The sequence below is a fragment of the Theropithecus gelada genome, chromosome 6, assembly GCF_003255815.1.
Source record: "Theropithecus gelada isolate Dixy chromosome 6, Tgel_1.0, whole genome shotgun sequence".
NCBI lineage: Eukaryota > Metazoa > Chordata > Mammalia > Primates > Cercopithecidae > Theropithecus > Theropithecus gelada.
In genome coordinates this window covers 159920723-159940897 of record NC_037673.1, presented here as the reverse complement: position 1 = coordinate 159940897, position 20175 = coordinate 159920723, and the positions used below count along the sequence as shown (strand labels likewise).

The 20175-nt window shown below is 38.0% G+C and overlaps 1 protein-coding gene across 4 annotated transcripts in view; it reads right to left on the bottom strand.

The window, feature by feature from the left end:
* Positions 1-6184: 6184 nt before the first annotated feature.
* Positions 6185-20175, bottom strand: part of HMMR (hyaluronan mediated motility receptor) — a 32644-nt gene continuing 18653 nt past the window's right edge. For all 4 annotated transcript variants that reach the window (XM_025387133.1, XM_025387131.1, XM_025387132.1 and 1 more), the window contains 6 exons: positions 16350-16496; positions 15964-16116; positions 15770-15869; positions 14487-14663; positions 7581-7743; positions 6185-7012 (listed from right to left, as the gene is read on the bottom strand). In XM_025387133.1, the coding sequence (XP_025242918.1) occupies positions 6993-7012; positions 7581-7743; positions 14487-14663; positions 15770-15869; positions 15964-16116; positions 16350-16496 (760 nt within the window). In that variant the 3' untranslated portion in view covers positions 6185-6992. The remainder of the gene's footprint in view (positions 7013-7580; positions 7744-14486; positions 14664-15769; positions 15870-15963; positions 16117-16349; positions 16497-20175) is intronic.

Genomic DNA, 20175 nt, shown 5'->3' with positions numbered 1-20175 from the left:
GTCACCTTTCATGTAAAAACTTAAGGGGCAAAGTCGTGTTCTCCTCTGTGTACCAGCACCAAATTCAGTCCCTGGCACAGGATGAATATTTTATAAATATTTTTGAATATATAAATGAATGAATAAATGAAATGCAGTATAATCAAAATCAAAAGCATGACTTATAGATGAATCTGTTTTATCCTCAGATCATTAAATTCTTAAGTGTGTAAATATATGAAGATAATACTTTTTAAAATTGTTTCTCCCAGAAAAGAGAATTGATTTTAAACAATTTAAATCAGTTGGCTATATGTATATAATTATTCACTTGTTAAAGATAATTAGTTTGCCTTTCACTCCTTTTCTTGAAAACTACAAAGTCCCAATGAAAGAAGAGACAACAGGTTGGAAAATGGATGAATGTTACTGTGGCTAGAGATGAAGAGACAAGGTATTGACCCCACCCTCTTTGTTGTAACAGTTTCTGGAAAATCTATTTGTCAAAATTTGCCTTGTGATGGGAGCTTAGATGACTCCTAATTTAAAGGACTGATGAATAAGCTAGAGTTGGAGTCTCAAGTAAAACCTTCCTAAGGATAGGTGTCTTGGGGTCCAGCTTCACCCACAAATAGGTGCTGGGGCCTTGTTTCATATTGTCACCACCTCTGTCGTCCTTCTCACCCTGTTTTAGAGGGTGTTCACATAGAAGTCATGAACAGCAGCAAGAAGAGGATCTGAAAGAATGATACTGAGGAAAGAGGCAGGGCATCCTGACCTCTGTCCTCTCGTCAACAGTGTGATACATGAACAAGTATTCAAGGTTAAAGGCTATTGCAGATAAATAGGGCATGAGTTAGACTAGACAGGGTGTTCAGTTCCCCAACCCAGTGTGATATTTAATTGGGATGTTTAATTTTTATACATCAACTTGACTAGATCATGGGCTGACTGTGGGCACTACTTCAGGGGGTGTCTGTGAGGGTGTTTCTGAATGAGGTTAATATTTGAATTAGTGGATGCACTAAAGCTGACTGAGGGTCCATTGAGGGCTGAGTAGAACAAAAAACAGAGGAAGGGAGAATTAATTCCTTCTTCCTGACTGAGCTGGAATATCAGTCTTTTGCTGACCTTGGACTGAGACTCACACCCTCTGCTCTGATGGTTCTCAGGCCTTCAAGCTTGTACTGCACACCACCTGCTTTCCTGGGTCTCCAGCCTGCAAATGGCAGGTTGCAAGCCTTCTCAGCCTTCATAATCATGTCAGCCAATTCCTCATACTAAATCAACTTTTCTATGTATCTCTTACTGGTTCTTTTTCTCTGGAGAACTGTGACTAATACAGATTTTGGTACCAAGAGTTGCTCTAGGGGGACAGAATATTAAGGATGAGTTTCCTGATGATCCCAGAGTTTTTGGAATTGATCTTATTAAATCAATTTTGATCTTATTAAAGATCTTATTAAAGATGTTAATAAGATCTTATTAAAGATGTTATTAAATCTATTTAAGATCTTATTAAATCTTTAATAACATCTTTTATATGTTATTAAAACATACATTACTCTGATCTTATTAAAGATGTTAACGATTCTTTCCAGTTAGTAAAGTGAGCACTGAGTGCATAGCATGATCTAGCAATAGAAATATGCAAAATAATTGCATTGGCTACTCCTAATCAACCAGTTATAAGAGGCAAGGAGCTGGTTAACTGTGTATATGATTTTTTTGGGGGGATTTTTGGAAAACTAATTGTTGATGGCTGTTATGAAACCTTGTTCTGTCTTCTTAGTCTAAAAGAACTTAAGAGACAGTGAAGAAGATGCAGTATAAAGCAATTCATTGCAAAGAAGAAATAATATTTTGAAAGTTGAGTGCACAATAGATAGTACACCCTTAGAGAGAGGATTCAGTACAGGCCGCTGGTAAGGATGAGACCGCAAAGAGTGGCACCAGGGAGACTCCCTTTCTGGGAGTCTTACATGATTAATCATAAAGGGGTGGGAAGAGGTGTTACTAGTAAGCATGTTCTGGGTGTTCCTCTGGGTGCACAAGAGCAGTAGCTGTACATGCTTGCTCATACATCGCATGTCTCATTAGCATCTTAAATCTGCACCCAGTGGTGGCTTTTCTACTATTATAATAAGCAAAGGATCAGTCTGAGGATATGTAAAATCAAAATGTGCATGCTGTCTACAGGGAAATGTCTTACTGAAGATAGCTTTGCTTGAGTTAGCTTGACTACAATGTGAATGCTGGGGCTTATTTTGTTGAAGTGTGTGGTGCAGTAAGCCACAGTTGCTGCATACCACAGCCATGTTTACTTCCTTGACTACCTATTCTGCCTCTTAATCAGTATAATGAGGACAGTTGGTTGTTTCTAATGTCACTGGATAAAGTGGTGCTAAAAAAGGTGAGTGTAGGGATTTTTATTCCCAGCTCAAGTACTCCATAAATAATCAGAAAGCTTCTATGTACACTCTGAAGAAAACCCTATCTCCTGTATTCCCAGAGCCGAGACTGTTGAAAATCAAACACAGCATCTCATCCTGTGACTGGCTGAATTACAACACAAATTAGAATTCCAGCCTTGCAGAGTGACTATTGTTAAAAAGAGGGCACTTACTGAAAAAAATGAGATTCTATAAATTAGAATTTGGACATGTAGGAAGACCTTGATGAAGCTGGGGACATTAAGCCCATAAATTCTGATGAGTCTTCTTTGCTGGTGGAGAGACTTCTCAACCCCAGTGGAAGCAGCTTCTCCATTTCCAGTGATAGTACCCTCCAACCTGTCTGAGATGATTAACACTGCATTGCCTGAGGAAATTGTAATGGTCTCCTTTGAGGCAGTTGATATACAAGACAATGCCCGTTCTCCTCCAGACCCATCTCCACCACCCTTCTTTGCTTCTAGACCTGAAACTAGACAGGAACAAAGTGTTACCCATGAAGAGATGTGCTATACTCCAAAGAGTTACTCAAAGTCTCTAATTTTTACAGACAAAAATCTGGGAACATATGCGAGAATGGATAATAAAGATGTCGGAAAATGATGGAAGGAACAAAAAGTTGGATCAGGTCAAATTTCTTGACATGGGCTCACTAAGCAAAGAGTCTGCATTTAACACTGCAGCTTGGGGAATTAGAAAGGGTGCTTACGGTTTAATAGGCTTACTGAAACATGGAAAAGATGAATTGGAAGGGCTGGACATGCCTTGGTTTAATCTAGAGGATGGGATTAAAAGGTTTAGGAATATTGGGAAATTGGAGTAGATTTTTCATTTAAGAACTACTCATCCACACTGGGAATGTCAAGAAAGTATACCTTTCACCAATACTATGAGAAATAAATTTACGAGGAGCGTTCCAGCACCTTTTTCAGAACTCTGTGATGGCTCTTCTCTGTAGGCCAGAGCTCACTGCAGTCACTGAACTGGAAAACCTAAATATAATGGAAGTAACATATCCCAGGGTGGCATGGGTCAAGTAACGGGACTCAACCACCAAAGGCAAGGTGAAGTGGTTATCATAATGACAGAGCCAAAGGAACAATGAGAATAATCTGACTTGTGTAGACCTGTGCTTTGGCTAGTTGATCATGGCTTTCCTAGAAGTGAAATAGATAGGAAGCCTACTAAAGTCTTACTTGATCTGTATGAGCAGAAAACTTCTAAGTCAAGTGACAAAAGTTGAACTTGAATCATAAAAACAGAATCGTGGTCCCTTAATTCCCAGACTTGAGCCATTTTATAGAGCCAAAACCCTTCGATTGAAGAGGAGGACCTCAAGGGGACCCTGGTCCATAACCAAACGTTTATACTGTTAGTCTTTCTCCTAGTCCTCCCCAAAGGGACGTACAGCCTTTTACCAACGTAACTGTGCATTAGAAAAAGGGAATAATCAGATCTTTTGTGAACTAGTGGACACTGGCTCTGAAGTGACACTAATTTCAGGAGATCCAAAGTGCTACTGTCAGGGTAGCAGCTTATGGAGGTCAGGTGATGAACAGAGTTTTAGCTTAGTTCCATCTCACAATGGGCCCAGTGAATTCCTGAACCTATTCTGTGGTTATCCCCCAGTTCTAGAATGTATAATTAGAATATAGTCAGCAGCTGACAGAATCCACGCATTGGTTTCCTGACCTATGGAGTGAGGGCTATTATGGTGGAAAAGGCCAAGTAGAAGCCACTAGAACTATCTGTACTTATGAAAATAGTAAACCAAAAGCAATGTTCAATTCGTATAGGGAGTGAAGAGATTAGTGCCACCGTAAGTACTTGAAGGAAGGCTGGGTGGTGATTCCTACCATATCTCCATTCAACTCACCTATTTAGCCTGAGCAGAGGACAGATGGATCTTGGAGAAAAACAGTGGATTATCACAGACTTAACTAGGTGGTGACTCCAATTGCAGCTGCTGTACCAGATGTATTGCTTGAGCAAATTAACATAAACCCTGGTTCCTTGTATGCATCTACTGATCTGGCAAATGCCTTTTTCTCCATCCCTGTCTAGAAGGCCAACCAGAAGCAGTTTGCTTTTAGCTGGCAAGGCTAGAAATGCACCTTTATGTCCTACCTCAGGGTATATCAACTCACCAGTCCTGTCCTAATTTTGTTCACAGGAATCTTTATTGCCTTTTCTTTCCACATCACATTGACCCATTACACTGATGACATTATGCTCACTGGACTTAATGAGTGAGACGTAGCAACTACTCCAGAACTATTGGTAAAACATGTGCATATCAGAAGTGGGAAGTAAATCCAACAAAAATTCAAAGGCTTTTTCATGTCTCAGTAAAATTTCTAGGGGTCCAGTAGTATAAGGCATATTGAGATACCCCTCCTAAGGTAAGTTTTTGCATCTGCCCCCTCCTACAACCAGAAGAGGCATGACATGTGGCAGCCCTCTTTGGATTTGGGTTTGTTACTCTGGCCCATTTACTGAGTGTCTTGAAAAGCTGCTAGTTTAGAGTAGGACTTAGAATAGGAAAAGTTTCTGCAATAGGTCCAGGCTACTGTGTAAGGCGCTTTGCTGCTTGGGACACATGAACTTGCAGATCCAATGGTATTTGAAGTGTCAGTGGCAGATAGAGATGCTGTTGGAACCTTTGGCAGGCCCATATAGATGAATCTCAGTGCAGACCCTTAGTATTTTGAAGAAAGACCTGCTATCCTATGCAGATAACTACTCTTTTGAGAAACAGCTCTTGGCCTACTGCTGGGCTTCAGTAGGGACTGAATGCTTACCATGGTCAATTAAGTTACCATGTGACCTGAGCTGCCCATGATGAGTTGGGTGTTATCTGACCCATAAGCCATAATGCTGGGTGTGCACAGCAGGAGTACATCATCAAAGAACATGTTATGTATGTGACTGGGCCCAGGCAGGACCTGAAGGCAAAAGTAAGTTACATGAAGAAGTGACCCAAATGCCCATGGTCCCTGTTCCTGCTACCTTGCCTTTTTTCTCCCAAGCTCATGGGGAGTTCCCTATGATGAATTGACAGGAAAAAATGACATGGGCCTAGTTTATAGATGCTTCTGTGTGATATGTCGGCATCACCTGAAATTGGATAGCTACAGTATGCCAGCCCTTCTCTGGGACATCCCTGAAGGACAGTGGTGAAGAGAAATCCTCCCAGTGGGCAGAACTTTGGGCAGTGCACCTGGTTGTTCATCTTATTACCCCATCTTGGCTAAAAGTAGAAGTCCTGAAGCATTTTAGTATTTATTTATATATTTTTTAGAGATGAGGGATCACTATGTTGCCCAGGCTGATCTTGAATTCCTCCCGCCTTAGCCTCCCAAAGTGTTGGGATTACAGGCGTGAGCCATTGTGCGCAGCCCATTAAACCATTTTATTGGACAATTTTTCAATTCCTACATTTCTTCTGAATTTAATTTAAAAAATTGCATTTTAAAATTCAACCATGTATTAAGATCTAATAAAATAATTATGAAAAGCAATTCTGACTGATAGTCCCTGTTGGTCGATCAATGAGGACATATTATAAAAAAGGTAGCTTATCAATATTATACCAATGTGCAAAACAGACATTTTAGAGAGAGATTTACCACTTTCTAAACAGTATCTTTTGTGATTCTGGGGACAAGGTGGTGTGGGTAGGGTAGAGATAATAAATACATCTTATATAGAAGCATTAATGTAACTTCATAAAATACAAGTTGAAAAATTAATTGGTTAAATGACTCACTGTGTAATTTTATTTCATATTACACAAATATTAATCAAATGCTCAGTAGACATGTAGATGACAAGCAGTATATGACAAACTCTAAAGAAATAGTTACATGCAGAGTTTCTCAGATTTTCAGTGTATTTAAGAATTAACTGAAGAGTTTGTTAAAAATGCAGGCTTAAGGCCAAATCACAGATTATAATTTCATACAAATACGATGGAGCCTAAGAACCTGTAAATTATTACACAACTGATTAAAAATGGAGAGGTTCCTATGAAGTTAGGCTCGTTCTTAAATTTCTTATTTCAACTGGACAAGTGGAAGGATAATAGGTGAGCATTATCAGAATTGAAGTAGAGGCAAGAATAAACCAAGGTGTTTTAGCCTAGCTAAAGAAGCTCAGACTAGAAAAGACCTCCAGCATCAAGCTGAAAAATCTGGGGATTAGACTCTTGAAAGTAAGGTTTCAGAACAGGAGAATAATAATATGATACTGACTTTTAAAGGAATATTAAGTTGATGAGATGCATTGTAAGCTGGAAAGCCAGTGAGAGGGTTCAGAATGAGGTGATAAAGGTGAGAATTAGGTAGGAGGCATTTACAAGAAAAAATAAAATCTCAAAAGACACTTTGGTAAAAAATGTTCCTTTCACATATTTAAGGATTGGCAGTTAAAATTAAATACAACATTATAAAATACCATGTCAAACATAATAACAACATCAATAACAACAATACGAATGAAATAATCTTCAACAGGTTTTTCAGATGTTTACTTCCATGATTCTTGTCACTCCATAGGAGCTCAGTAACAGTTTGTACTGCCTAGAAGAATTATGGAAAAGAAGTATTAGTAATCTAGATTAAAATGAATTTATCCATCGTTATAAACTAAAAACAGGCCTTGTATCTTCTCCAGGCAGATGAAGCAATATATTCTGCAAGATAATTTTATTTACAAGTCTTTATCATTTCAACCAATTTTAATTTATTGTGAAAGACAAACATTCAGTCAAGAAATAAGAAATTACTTCTCTAAAACTAGAAATTAGAAAATGATTAAGGACCTAAGAGACATTTAGGTTAAAATGCTAAGGGTATTATAGAGGGAGTAAAATTGGGGAGTGTGGGCAGGGGCAAAATAGTCAGGCAAAGCTTCAAGGAAGATATAATTTGACCCAGCCTTGAAGAACAGGCAGAATCCAGGTATACAGAAAAGAAAGTGTAGAAGGAGGGAAAAAACAGTCATTTGTACACAACAATCTCAGTAAGGATTGCTTTTATCAGAAGGTGTCAACAAATTTTCACAGTTCATAAGATGGATGACTTGCTAAATGCTGTGAAAGCAAATCCAAAGGAAGAGGACACTTTTATATATTTATTCATGTCTTACCTTCTTTTAATGGGGTTTTCAGGGCAAAATTTTCTTTACTTTCATGATGAAAAGCCTTTGAAGGATCAAAGTGTTTGATACCTAGGACTTTATTCAATTCCTCTTGAAGTTTTGTCTCACTTTGTTTTTTTTTAGCAAGCTGACAGCGGAGTTTTGATACTTCCTAGGTAAAAAAAAAAAAAAAAAAAAAAAAAGTAATAAACAATTATTAAAGATTATGTCAGTGAAATGTGTCACCAATGTTGTGGGCAAATTCCAGAGTTGTTTATGCACTATCACACCCAACGGCAACAATCACTGCTAGACAGAGGCTTTAAGACTGAATTACAAAATGACTTGAAACAGCTGTGACAAAGGAGATACAGTCTTAAATCTCCTTGCCCCTCTACAGCTACAAGGCTATTTTTCTGATAAAAGATCAACTCAAAAGTAACTGCTGAGATGGACTTCTGGCATGACAGCATGAAAGTTCTGCTGACCTGCTCCCTAGTGAAACTAAAAGTCATAAGATGTTAACCAGTTAAAGCCTCTGAAAATTGACCTACGGGAAAAACAGCAAATGAAGAAACATCTATTGAAGAAAATCTGCAAAAATTTTGTGAGAAAGATGAAAGCCTGCAGTATTGAAGCCAAAACTCCCTTCCCTCTTCCCACTCCCAGCTTAGCAAGGCAAAGTCCATGCCAGATGGCTACAGTCAAAAGCACAGGGCCCTCTTTTCCCCCACCTCTGAGTCAGAAGCTTCCCTCCCAGGAGGACCAGGACATCAGAGTTTCTCATCTTGTCCCCAGCTCCCTGTGGCTGTGGTTATATCTTGGACAAATGCAGTCGTGAGGTGGGGGATCCCTTCCTCCACTCAGCCCCATTCATGGAACAGGGGCTCACCTTGGGTACAGCGTGTTGAAACTACTGGGCCCCTGATCACCCTTTCTCTGGCTCATGACGGGATGGTTCTACACCAGGAGAGGTGAGTCAAGAGGGCCTGGGGCGATTCCTCATCTCTTCCCCACAAGTCCACTGAAAACTCAGCTCCTAGGGCAGAGATGTCTCTCAGAGAGAAAACTGCCATTGTCCCCAATTTCAATTCTAGTTCTGGCTCAGAGATATTGTCAGGGGAGGGGGAAAGGAGGGCGGAAAAGACAAGTAGGCCATAAAACAGGTAGTCCTCATTTCTTTTCAAAGGAACTGACTTCACCTGCAACAGAGCTTGGAGAAGCTGAAGCCTAATGGTGCTCTAAAGCAGGGGTCCCCAACCTCTGGGCTACAGATCGATACCCATCCATGACCTCTTAGGAATCAGGCTGTAGAGCAGGAGGTGAATGGTGAGCCAGGAAGCATAAGCATTACCCCCGAGCTCCTCCTCCTGTCAGATCAGCTTCAGCATTAGATTCTCATAAGAGTGTGAACCCTAGTGTGAACTGCACGTGTGAGGGATCTAGGTTGCATGCTCCTTATGATAATCTAATGCCTGATGATCTGAGGTGGAACAGTTTAATAGCAAAACCATCCACACCAACCAATCACGAGCTGGGTGATCTGGTCTGTGTAAAAATTGCCTTCCACAAAAATGGTCCCTGGTGCCAAAAAGGTTGGGGACCATGAAAGAACAGTGGTGGTTATAGTGATAGAGAATTGGGAGGAGATTTAAGATATAGGCTCAACAGCAGACTAGTTAGTTTGCAGGAGAAAACTAGGGAATAAGACAGCTGGGACAAGCCCTTCTGTAGTCAATAAATATCCAGCACTGCTCTCAGATGCAATCCCTACAGAGGGGCCAGAATTTGATTGGATTAGTTGATAGAGCAATTTATGCCCTAGGGTACTGTTGAAAATAATAAAGCAAGGAGCCAGCATCTACTGGAGTTTATAGCCTACTATGTTCACAGAAAGAAAGGAAGGCAACCCTACCAAAGCAAGTGTCATCCCAGGGTAATTGTGGATATACCTAAAACTGTACCTCCCTGCACAGCAACATCAGAGGCACAACACTGTTGGGGTCTGGGGAAGTAGTAGGATAGGCTTCACTGAAATCATTGAGCCGCTCATTAAGCAAATAAGCAAACAAAAAGCCCCAAAAGGTGGGGGAGCTGTACCTAGAAATGCTACAACATATGATGTAAAAATTTACTCTCCAGTGAAAAATTACAAGGCATGCCAGTAAACAGAAAAGTATAACCTATACATTTGGACAAAAGGAGAAAAAATGTCTTTGAGAGTAATTGGATGTTGGATTTTTCAGCCATTAAACAAGGGCTGAAAAACTGCCTACTGAGCACCATCCTTACTACCTGGGTGATGGGACCAGTCATACCCTAAACCTCAGTATCATGCAATGCACCTATGTAACAAATCTGCATATGTACCCTCACATCTAAAACAAAAGATGAAATCATAAAAAAGAAAAGTTCTTGGCCAGGTGCAGTGGCTCAAGCCTATAATCCCAGCACTCTGAGAGGCCAAAGCAGGTAGATTGCTTGAGCCCAGGAGTTCCAGACCAGCCTGGGCCACATGGCAAAACTCTGTCTCTACAAAAAGTAGAAAAATTAGCCAGGTGTGGTGGTGCACACCTGTAGTCCCAGCTACTTGGGAGGCTGAGGTGGGAGGATCACCTGAGTCCAGGGAGGTCGAGGCTGCAGTGATCTGTGATTGCATCACTGCACTCCAGCCTGGTGACAGAGTGAGATCCTGTCTCAAAAAAACCCCCAAAAACCAACCAAACAAAAATAAAGTTCTTTCTCTACTAAAAATTTTTAAAAAGAAAGAAACTTAAATAAAAAAAGACTCAAATTACTAGAATCAGAAATAAAGAGGAGCCATTACTACTGACTTTACCGAAATAAAAGATATTATAAAGGAATACTATGAACAATTATATACCAACAAATTAGACCTTTATAGAAAGACATAAACTACTCAAGAAGAAAACCGACTCAAGAAGAAAGAGATAATCTGAATAAGCCTGTATCAAGTAACGATATTGAATTAGTAATCAAAAAATATTCACAAGAAAAGCCCAGGTCCAGATGGCTTCACCAATAAATTTTACCACATATTCAATGAAGAATTAACACCAATTATTCAAAAACCATTCCACATAGAAAAGAAGGAACATTTCTCAATTCATTTTATGATGTCACCGTTACCCTGATACCAAAATGAGACAGACATTAAAAAAACAAAAACAAAACAAAGAAAACCCACAGACCAGTATCTCCTAGGAATACGGACAAAAAACCCCCTCAGCAACATATAAAAATAATTATATGCCATAACCAAGTGGGATTTATCTCAGAAGGTTAGATTAACATCTAAAAATCAATAAAATATATCAACAGAATAAAAAACAAATTACGTGATAATCTCAATAGAAATAGAAGAAGTACTTGATAGAATTTATCACCCTTTCATATAAAAATGCTCAACAAACTAGGAAACAGAAGGGAACTTCCTCAACTTGATAAAGAGCATCTGTGACAAATCAACATCTTTGTTTTTTTGAGATGGAGTTTCGCTGTTGTCTCCCAGGCTCAATGGCTCCATCTCGGTTCACAGCAACCTCTGTCTTCTGAGTTCAAGAGATTCTCCTACCAAAGTAGCTGGGATTACAGGTGCCCGCCACCACACCTAGCTAATTTTTGTATTTTTAGTAGAGACGAGGTTTCACCATATTGGCCAGGCTTGTCTCAAACTCCTGACCTCACGTGATCCACCTGCCTTGGCCTCCCAGAGTGCTGGGATTACAGGCGTAAGCCACTGCGCCTGGCTGACAAATCAACATCTAATAATGTCACTCTACATACATCGTATAGCTAATATCATATATCATGGAGAAAGACTGAATGCTTTCCCCCTAGATCAGGAACAAAGAAAGTCTGTCCATCCATTTTCATTATTTCTAAATTCAACATTGTATTATACTACAGGTTTTAGCCAGAGATATTAAACAAGAAAAAGAAATAAAAGGCATCCAGATTGGAAAATAAGTAAAACCATCTCTATTTGCAAAAGACATGATCTTCCATAAGAACATCCTAAGGAATCCACTAAAAAACTATTAGAACTAAAATGAGTTTAGCAAGTGTGCAGGATACAAGATAAATATATTAAAATCAATTGTATTTCTTTTTTTTTTGAGATGGAGTCTCTCTCTGTCGCCCAGGCTGGAGTGCAGTGGCCGGATCTCAGCTCACTGCAAGCTTCGCCTCCTGGGTGTAGGCCATTCTCCTGCCTCTGCCTCCTGAGTAGCTGGGACTGTTACAGGCACCCGCCATCTTGCCCAGCTAGTTTTTTGTATTTTTTAGTAGAGACGGGGTTTCACCGTGTTCGCCAGGATGGTCTCGATCTCATGACCTCGTGATCTGCCCGTCTCGGCCTCCCAAAGTGCTGGGATTACAGGCTTGAGCCACCGCACCCGGCCAATCAATTGTATTTCTATACACTTGCAATGAACAATCCAAAAATGAAATTAACAATTTCTTTTACAATAGCATCAAAAAGAATAAAATAGTAATAGATTTAACAAAAGAAGTGGAAAACTTATACTTTGAAAACTACAAAACATTGTTGAAAGAAATTAAATGATATCTAAATACTTGGAAAAATATCCCATATTCATATATTAGAAGACTTAACCTAGTAAAGATAATAATATGTCCCAAACTGATCTATAGATTCAATGCAGTTCCCATCAGAATCCCAGCTGGTTTCTTTGTAGAAAAACTGATTCCAGGCTGGGCACAGTGGCTCACGCCTGTAATCCCAGCACTTTGGGAGGCCGAGGTGGGCGGATCACCATCCTGGCTAACACAGTGAAACCCTGTCTCTACTAAAACCACAAAAAATTAGCTGGGCGTGGTGGTGGGCACCTCTAGCCCCAGCTACTCGGGAGGCTGAGGCAGGAGAATGGCGTGAACTTGGGAGGCAGAGCTGGCGTGAGCTGAGATCGCGCCACTGTACTCCAGCCTGAGTGACAGAGTGAAATGCCGTCTGAAAAAAAAAAAAAAAGAAAAAGAAAAACCGATTCCAAAATCACTATAGAATTGCAAGAGGTCCAGAATAGACAAAACCATATTGAAAACTACAAAGAGGACTCACGCTTCCTGATTTCAAAACTTACTACAAAACAACGGTAATCAAGACAGTGTGGTGGCACATAGGTGTATAGATCAATGGAAGACAGGTGAGAGTCTAGAAATAAACCCATACATGTACAGTCTAAATGATTTTTTAATTGGATGTTAACTCCATTAACTGGAGGCAAGAATATTCTCTTTAAAAAATAGTGTGGGGACTATTGCATGTCCACATGCTAAAGAATGAAGCTGGACCCTTACCTCACACCACATACAAAAATTAACTCAAAATCAATCAATAATCTAAATGTAAGAGCTAAAACCATAGATCTGTTAGAAGAAAACACAGGGGTAAATCTTCCTGACCTTGAATTTGGCAGAGGAGATAGATACCAAGGAACAAACAAACAAAAAAATAGACACACTGGACTTCATAAAAGTTTTTTGGGTCAAAGGACAACATCAAGAAAGTGAAAAGACAATGCACAGAATGGGAGAATAAATTTGCAAATAATACGTAAGAGACTTGTGTCCAGAATAGATGAAGAATTCTCACAATAATAAAAAGACAAATAATCCAATTTAATAATGAGCAGAGTCTGAACAGACATTTCTTTTATGAAGATATGCAAATGGCCAGTAAGCACATGAAAAGATGACCAACATTACTACCAATTAAGAAAGTTCAAGTTAAGCCACAATGGGATACCACTTTATACCAAATACAATGGCTAAGATAAAGAAGTCAGATAATAACAAATGTTGGTAACTATGTGGAGAAATTGGGACCCTCATATACTGCCTGTAGAATATAGACTGGTATGAGCCATTTTTGAATACAGTCTGACCTTTCTATGGCCATACCACCCTGAACGTACCTGATCTCATCAGAATATAGTCTGATACTTCCTGAAATGATTAAACGTAGAGTTATCAAATGATCTGGCAACTTCCCTCCCATTATTTTCCAGGGAAATAAAAACAAATGTCCATATAAAAACTTGTATATGAATGTTTATGGCTATTATTTGTAATAGCCAAAATGTGCAAACAATTGTTTATCAACTTACAAATGAATAAATAAAATGTGGTTTAACCACATAATGAATTATTAGGCTATAAAAAAAAAAAAGTACTCTCCATGCTACAACACAAATGAATCTTGAAAATACTATGCTAATTGACTGAAAGAAGCCAGTAACAAAAGGCCACATATTATTTGAATCCATGAATATGTCAGGTCTGTAATAGGGAAATCAACAGAGACAGAAAGTAGATTAGTGGTTGCTTAGGGCTGAAGGGTGGGGTGAGGAGATAGGAGAGTGTTAGGAAAAGGAAAACAGGGTTTTGTTTTGAGGTGAGGAAAATGTCCTAAAATTGACTATGGTGACGGTTGCACATATCTGTATATGTATACTAAAAAACACTGAATTGTCCACTTTCAATGGGTAGATTGTATGGGATGTCAATTATATCTCGATACATATGTTAAAAAATTTAAATGTCCAACTATTTTTGAACACTGCTTCTCTTTACAGTTTTACATCAAGGAGTTTGCAATTTTGCAAATGGAAATAGATATGTAAAGCTTAATGCATTCATCCAATTACTCTAGTAATTTTCAATATATTAAGAAGGCAGCTAGAAAACTTTAGAACATTGAAGGCCCATCTGGTCAACACTCTAAAATAAATCCACTAAATCGCAGCCCAATTTTCCTCTATAAACTTTTTTTTTTCCTGATACCAAAGATTTTCATTTTATTTAAGTATTATAATTAGAATAACCCCCACTCCCTCCAATATCTTTAATAAAATGAAATGTCACTTTACAAACCGATTTGAGTTGGCTATTTTCATCTTTCAACTTCACAACATGCTTGATTTTTTGTTTCAAATTCTGATGACCCAGTAATTTAGCATATGAATCTCTTATTTTATTTAGCTGTTCCTGAGCTGCACCATGTTCATTCAACAATGCCTGTTTTTCTGCCTCAAAAGCATCTAGTTGTAGCTGAAAAAGATTTTTTAAATAAAGACTTAAAACAGTTTGATCATACTAGTTTCATGTAAACCATAAACACTAAAGAAAATTAAAAACACAAATAAAAACAGGGTATGTTTACATATTCTCAGGGCTCTCTCTAGATTCTCTACAAAACTCTTTTAAACTTTGTATTTTTCATTTTAAAGATCATTAAAACAGAGGAAAACAAACAAGGTAAAAAAGCCAGCTGGCCAGTTTTATCTGTATCAGTTACATCACCACATTATAACCAATACTGTACTTCTATCTAAGTTCCAAAATCAGCATTTATTCTTTTTTCTTTTAAAAGATCAGTGTATTGAGAAACAATGAATATTTGCAATAAGGTAAGTCATATCACAAATTAAAATTGGTTAATTATCAAAAGCTCATACCAGGCAAGCCCTCTGAGCCAAACTTTTAAGTTCCTCATTACAGTTTTTTTTTTTTTTTTTTTTTTTTTTNTCTGAAGGCAAGGTAAGAAATCCCCAGTGATCATGAAAAATTCACAAGGTTTTGTGGTTCCCTTCATCTTCAAGTTTTTTTATTTTTTTATTTTTTATTTTTTTGAGACGGAGTCTTGCTCTGTCGCCCAGGCTGGAGTGCAGTGGCCGGATCTCCGCTCACTGCAAGCTCCGCCTCCCGGGTTCACGCCATTCTCCTGCCTCAGCCTCCCGAGTAGCTGGGACTACAGGCGCCCGCCACCTCACCCGGCTAGTTTTTTGTATTTTTTAGTAGAGACGGGGTTTCACCGTGTTAGCCAGGATGGTCTTGATCTCCTGACCTCGTGATCCACCCGTCTCGGCCTCCCAAAGTGCTGGGATTACAGGCTTGAGCTACAGTTTTTTTTTAAACCACAAAGGGTCCATTGAAAAAATTATGTCAATTAAATTTGTTAATTATACTTCAAAAATGTGGGAAAAAGTTATGCATAGTAATTTAACAATAAACCTTTAATAGTGAGCTAAATTGGCACTGTAAGTGCACAGCAAAATGATCTTGCAGAAAACCCAAGTCACTGTCCTCACTATATAATAGGGAACAAAGTGAATTCCTAAAATAAACACAAGTAAGTTTACTCCTAACTGACAAACCTGAAAAGGTTTTGTTTTATTATATAGTTCTTCATAGAGGAGACGCCACTTGTTAATTTCTTCAGTTAATTCTGCTGTTGTATTTTCTTTTCCAGCTTTTCTGCATGGAAAAATTAAATTAAGAAAAACATAGTTATCTAAAAAATAACATCATAACTGAGTTATAAGGCACTCAGGCTCTAATCACAGAATACCTTCCTTCTTCATCTTCCAGCTGTTTTCTAAAGTCTTCCTCTTGTTGCTTGAGTTGGTTCTGCAAATCAGTTATTTTTTGAAGAAAAGAAACTGTGATTTCTTTAATTTCTGTTTCTTTTAATGCTGACTTGGTCTGCAGATCTAGAAGCATCCTTTGGTTTGAGAGAGAAGAGTTCACTAAACATTTTATAGCCATTTTCATTAATTTTTCCCTTTAAAAAAAAAAAAAACCCCAAGGAACTCTTCAAGAAGCGTCATTTTTTAACTGAGTAAATTCTTAATTTGCAATGTAAGATGGCCAAAAGCAAGCCAAGGGACAGTTACCAGCTGGCTTTCAACATTAAATTGTGTTAATGGTTCTAAGGCCATTATTAGCTGTATATACCGTGCATATTCTTGATTTGAGCTCTCAGTTGCCAGTATCTGAAGCTGAACATCCTCTGCACTTTTTCCAGCCTTGGCCACTGTTTCCTGTAATGATGAGTTCTCCAGCTTAAGATCTTCTATCTCACTGGCTGTTAATGCTTTATAGCTTATTAAAAAGAAAAAAAAAGTCAAAGTAGTTTTCTAACTATTACATATGACAATCATAACTGATCAGTTTACATTTTATATACTTTTAGGTAAAACTAAAACGTTTTTAATGTATTCATGCATTTAACACAGGTAAGAATTCAGTGTTCTGAGCTAAGTACTAATGAGTTTACATGGCATCTGCTGTGTATTCAAATAAAAAAAAATCAAGTGCCTACTAGGTGCAGGAAGTATACATACAAGAGATGGAAAAGAAATCAACTACCAAACATGAAAATTACTCACAATCAAAAAATAAGAAGTGAGACTAGAGCCTAATGAGTAAGAAAGGCTGGAGCAGAAGCTGGTGGCATGAGGGTCATCAGAGCAGGGCACAGTGGGCTTACCTGGGGGATAGACAGGAACCATTAAAGGTGTCCAAGTAGGCCAGGCATGGTGGCTCATGCCTGTAATCCCAGCACTCTGGGAGGCTGAGATGGGTAGATCACCTGAGGTCAGGAGTTCGAGACCAGCATGACCAACATGGTGAAACCTCCTCACTAATAAAAACACAAAAAATTAGCCGAGCGTGGTGGCGGACACCTGTAATCTCAGCTACTCGGGAGGCTGAGGCAGGAGAATCACCTGAACCCGTGAGGTGGAGGCTGCAGTGAGCTGAGATAGTGCCATTGCACTCTAGCCCGGGCAACAAGAGCGAAACTCCGTCTCAAAATAAATAAATAAATAAACAAACAAACAAATAAATAAAATAAAAAGGTGTTTAATTAACTGTGTAGCTCACTCTAGAGCTATGAGGAGGATGGATTAGGGCAGGGGAAAGAATGGAAAACTGAAGGATCAATTATTTGATCCTTCTATAAATAAAACAATTATTTATCAGCTCAGGTGAGTGATAAAGGAGGCTCAGACTAAGGAGCTAGCAATGGAAAGACACAAGATCTCTTTTGGAAGCAGAGTAGAAAAATTCAAGAGATAGATTGAATATTGGGGGTAAGGAAGAGAGAATGAAGGATGACTCTAAGATTTATAGAATGAAAAGCTGGGAAGATGATGTCACTGATTATAATAAAAAACAATGAGAGACTAGGGATAGAAAGCAATGGAAAGATCAAGAGTTGGTTTGGATAGGTTATTAAATTTGGATAATATAAAAAGACAGTATGATGTCTGCTTGATGTCAAGTGGGTAACTGGATATGTGAATATGGAGCCGTAAAGAAAGGTCTGGTTTGATGAAATAAATTTTAATACTATGAGTATATGGATGGTGAGTGAAATAACAGAATAGATAAAAACCTCCTGAAGCACTATTCTTCAAACTAATGAGAAGGGAAATTCCTTTACAGGATTGATATTAGCAATAAATATATATGTATAATTTATATATATATATTTATACAATTTATATGTTCTGATACAATAAAAATTATAAATAAAACATATACACATATAAATTATTTATCTATCTGTCATAAGGTATCACATGTGGGAACAGATCACTGGGGAAACAAGGTACAGTTTAATGAATTTAAGGTACAATTAAACTAGGCAATTGGTTGTCCACAGGGAAAACAAAAAATGAATTTGATCTCTGTATTGCTACACAGATAGAAATCAGTTCTAGGTGGAAAAATGGAAAATGAAATTTTAAAACTTTTAGAAGAAAACTAGTTGAATACCTTTACACCTTGGGATAGAAAGAAGGTCTTAAATGAGAAGCCAAAGTGCCCACACACAGATAAATATTTTAACCATATTGAAAATGAGAATTTCCACTCATCAGAAGAAACCGAAAAGAAAATAAAAATAAGCTAAACTGGCCGAAGATACCTGTAACCCATATGGCTGATAAAGAAAATCTCTACAAATCAGTGAGGAAAAGATGATAACCCTATAGACAAATAAACAAAAGTCATAAACAAGCCTTTTATGGAAAAGGAAAGATGAATTATCCACAATAAGAAGCCATTTTACACTAAGTACACTGGCAAAATTTAAGAAGTCTAATAAGCTTTGGCAAAGAAGATAAATGGAAACTTATATAACACTAGTGGGAGTGTAGATTCTTACTCCCACATTGGAAAATGATTTGGTATTAAGTTTTAGAGTTGAACATTCATATACCTTTGGCTTTAGAGAAATTCTTACCGACATGCATACTTATAGTCACTAAATAACTAATAATAACTAAACAAATGGGAAACAACCCAAAGTCCAAAGAATGAATAAGTAAGTTGTGGTATATTCATACAATAAAATACTCATAGCAGTGACTATCAACAAACCATAGCCTCAGACAACATGATTCAATCCTGAAAACACACATAATGCAGAATGGAAAAATAAGTTCCAGGAAACAGTATATACCATGATGACATTTTTTGGTAAAGTTCAGGGAGAAGGAAAATTACATAATGCATTATTTGTATGGATATATGTGTCATAAAATTATAATACACAGGGGAGAAAAAACAAGGAAATAATGTAGACTTTGGGACAGTGTTATCTGTTCAGGGAAGGCATGAAAATGGGATGGTAGAGGAACTTATACATGGATACTAAGTTGTTGAAAATCTTTTGGCTTACTGGTTGTCTTTTATAGGTTCATGCATGTCAGCTTTATCTTCAAGCTCTATAGTTTATGTACATGTTATGCATTCTTTTGCATTTACTAAATAAAAGAAAGGAACCTCTCTGCCAAAATGAGCTAAAGTAAAAGTGATACATAAAAATGTTAACATTAATATATAAGTATTCATTATATTGGCCTTTGTAATTTGTAGTTCCACCCAAAATAAACTTTTTATTTAAGGAGAAAATAAGTAGAAGGCACGAGAGGTGAGGAAGTGGATATAGAGACAATCTTCTCTGTCAAGAGAAGGAAAAGGAGAAGGACAAGGACTGAAAAGGAGTAGAATTTTGGGTTAAGAAGGGAATGACTGGTGGTGTTAGACAGCTGCAAAAGGAAGTTAAAGTCAGAGGAGTTTTTAAAACAATTTGTGTATTTTATTTATTTTTTGTTTGTTTTGAGACAGTCTTGCTCTGTCACCCAGGCTGGTGTGATCTTAGCTCAGTGTAGCCTGGAACTCCTGGGCTCAGGTGATCCTCCCGCCCTCAGTCTCCCAAGTAGCATGTGCCACAATGCCTGGCTAATTCTTAATATTTTTTTGTAGAAACAAGGTCTTACTCTATTGCCCAGGCTGGTCTCAAACTCCTGGCCTCAAGCAATCTTCCTGCCTTGGCTTCCCAAAGCACGGGGATTACTGGTATGAGCCAGTAATCCAGCTAATTAATATATTTTAAAGATCGATGTATATTATCATGTTTTAATATTGATTGGAAAAAATCCAGTAAAAAGGTTTCAAATTATGAGAGAAAAAAATGATAGAATGAGGTCACTGAAGATGAAAAGACTAGGACATTTCATCTGTAATAAGTGGGAAGATAGGATGAGTACAAATGTGGGTCTCTTTATAGGTCTAATGAGGAGATAAAAATTTCTGATTTCTTTATGAAAATGATAACATCAAGAGAGTAAGGCAGAAGCACCAAATGCTTCTAAGTGTATGACTTGATCCTCCCACCTCAGCGTATGGAGTGGCTAGGACTACAGGCATGTGCCACCGCACCTGGCTAAGTGCATAAAAGTTGAAGTGGATAGTGAGAAAGGGGGAATTT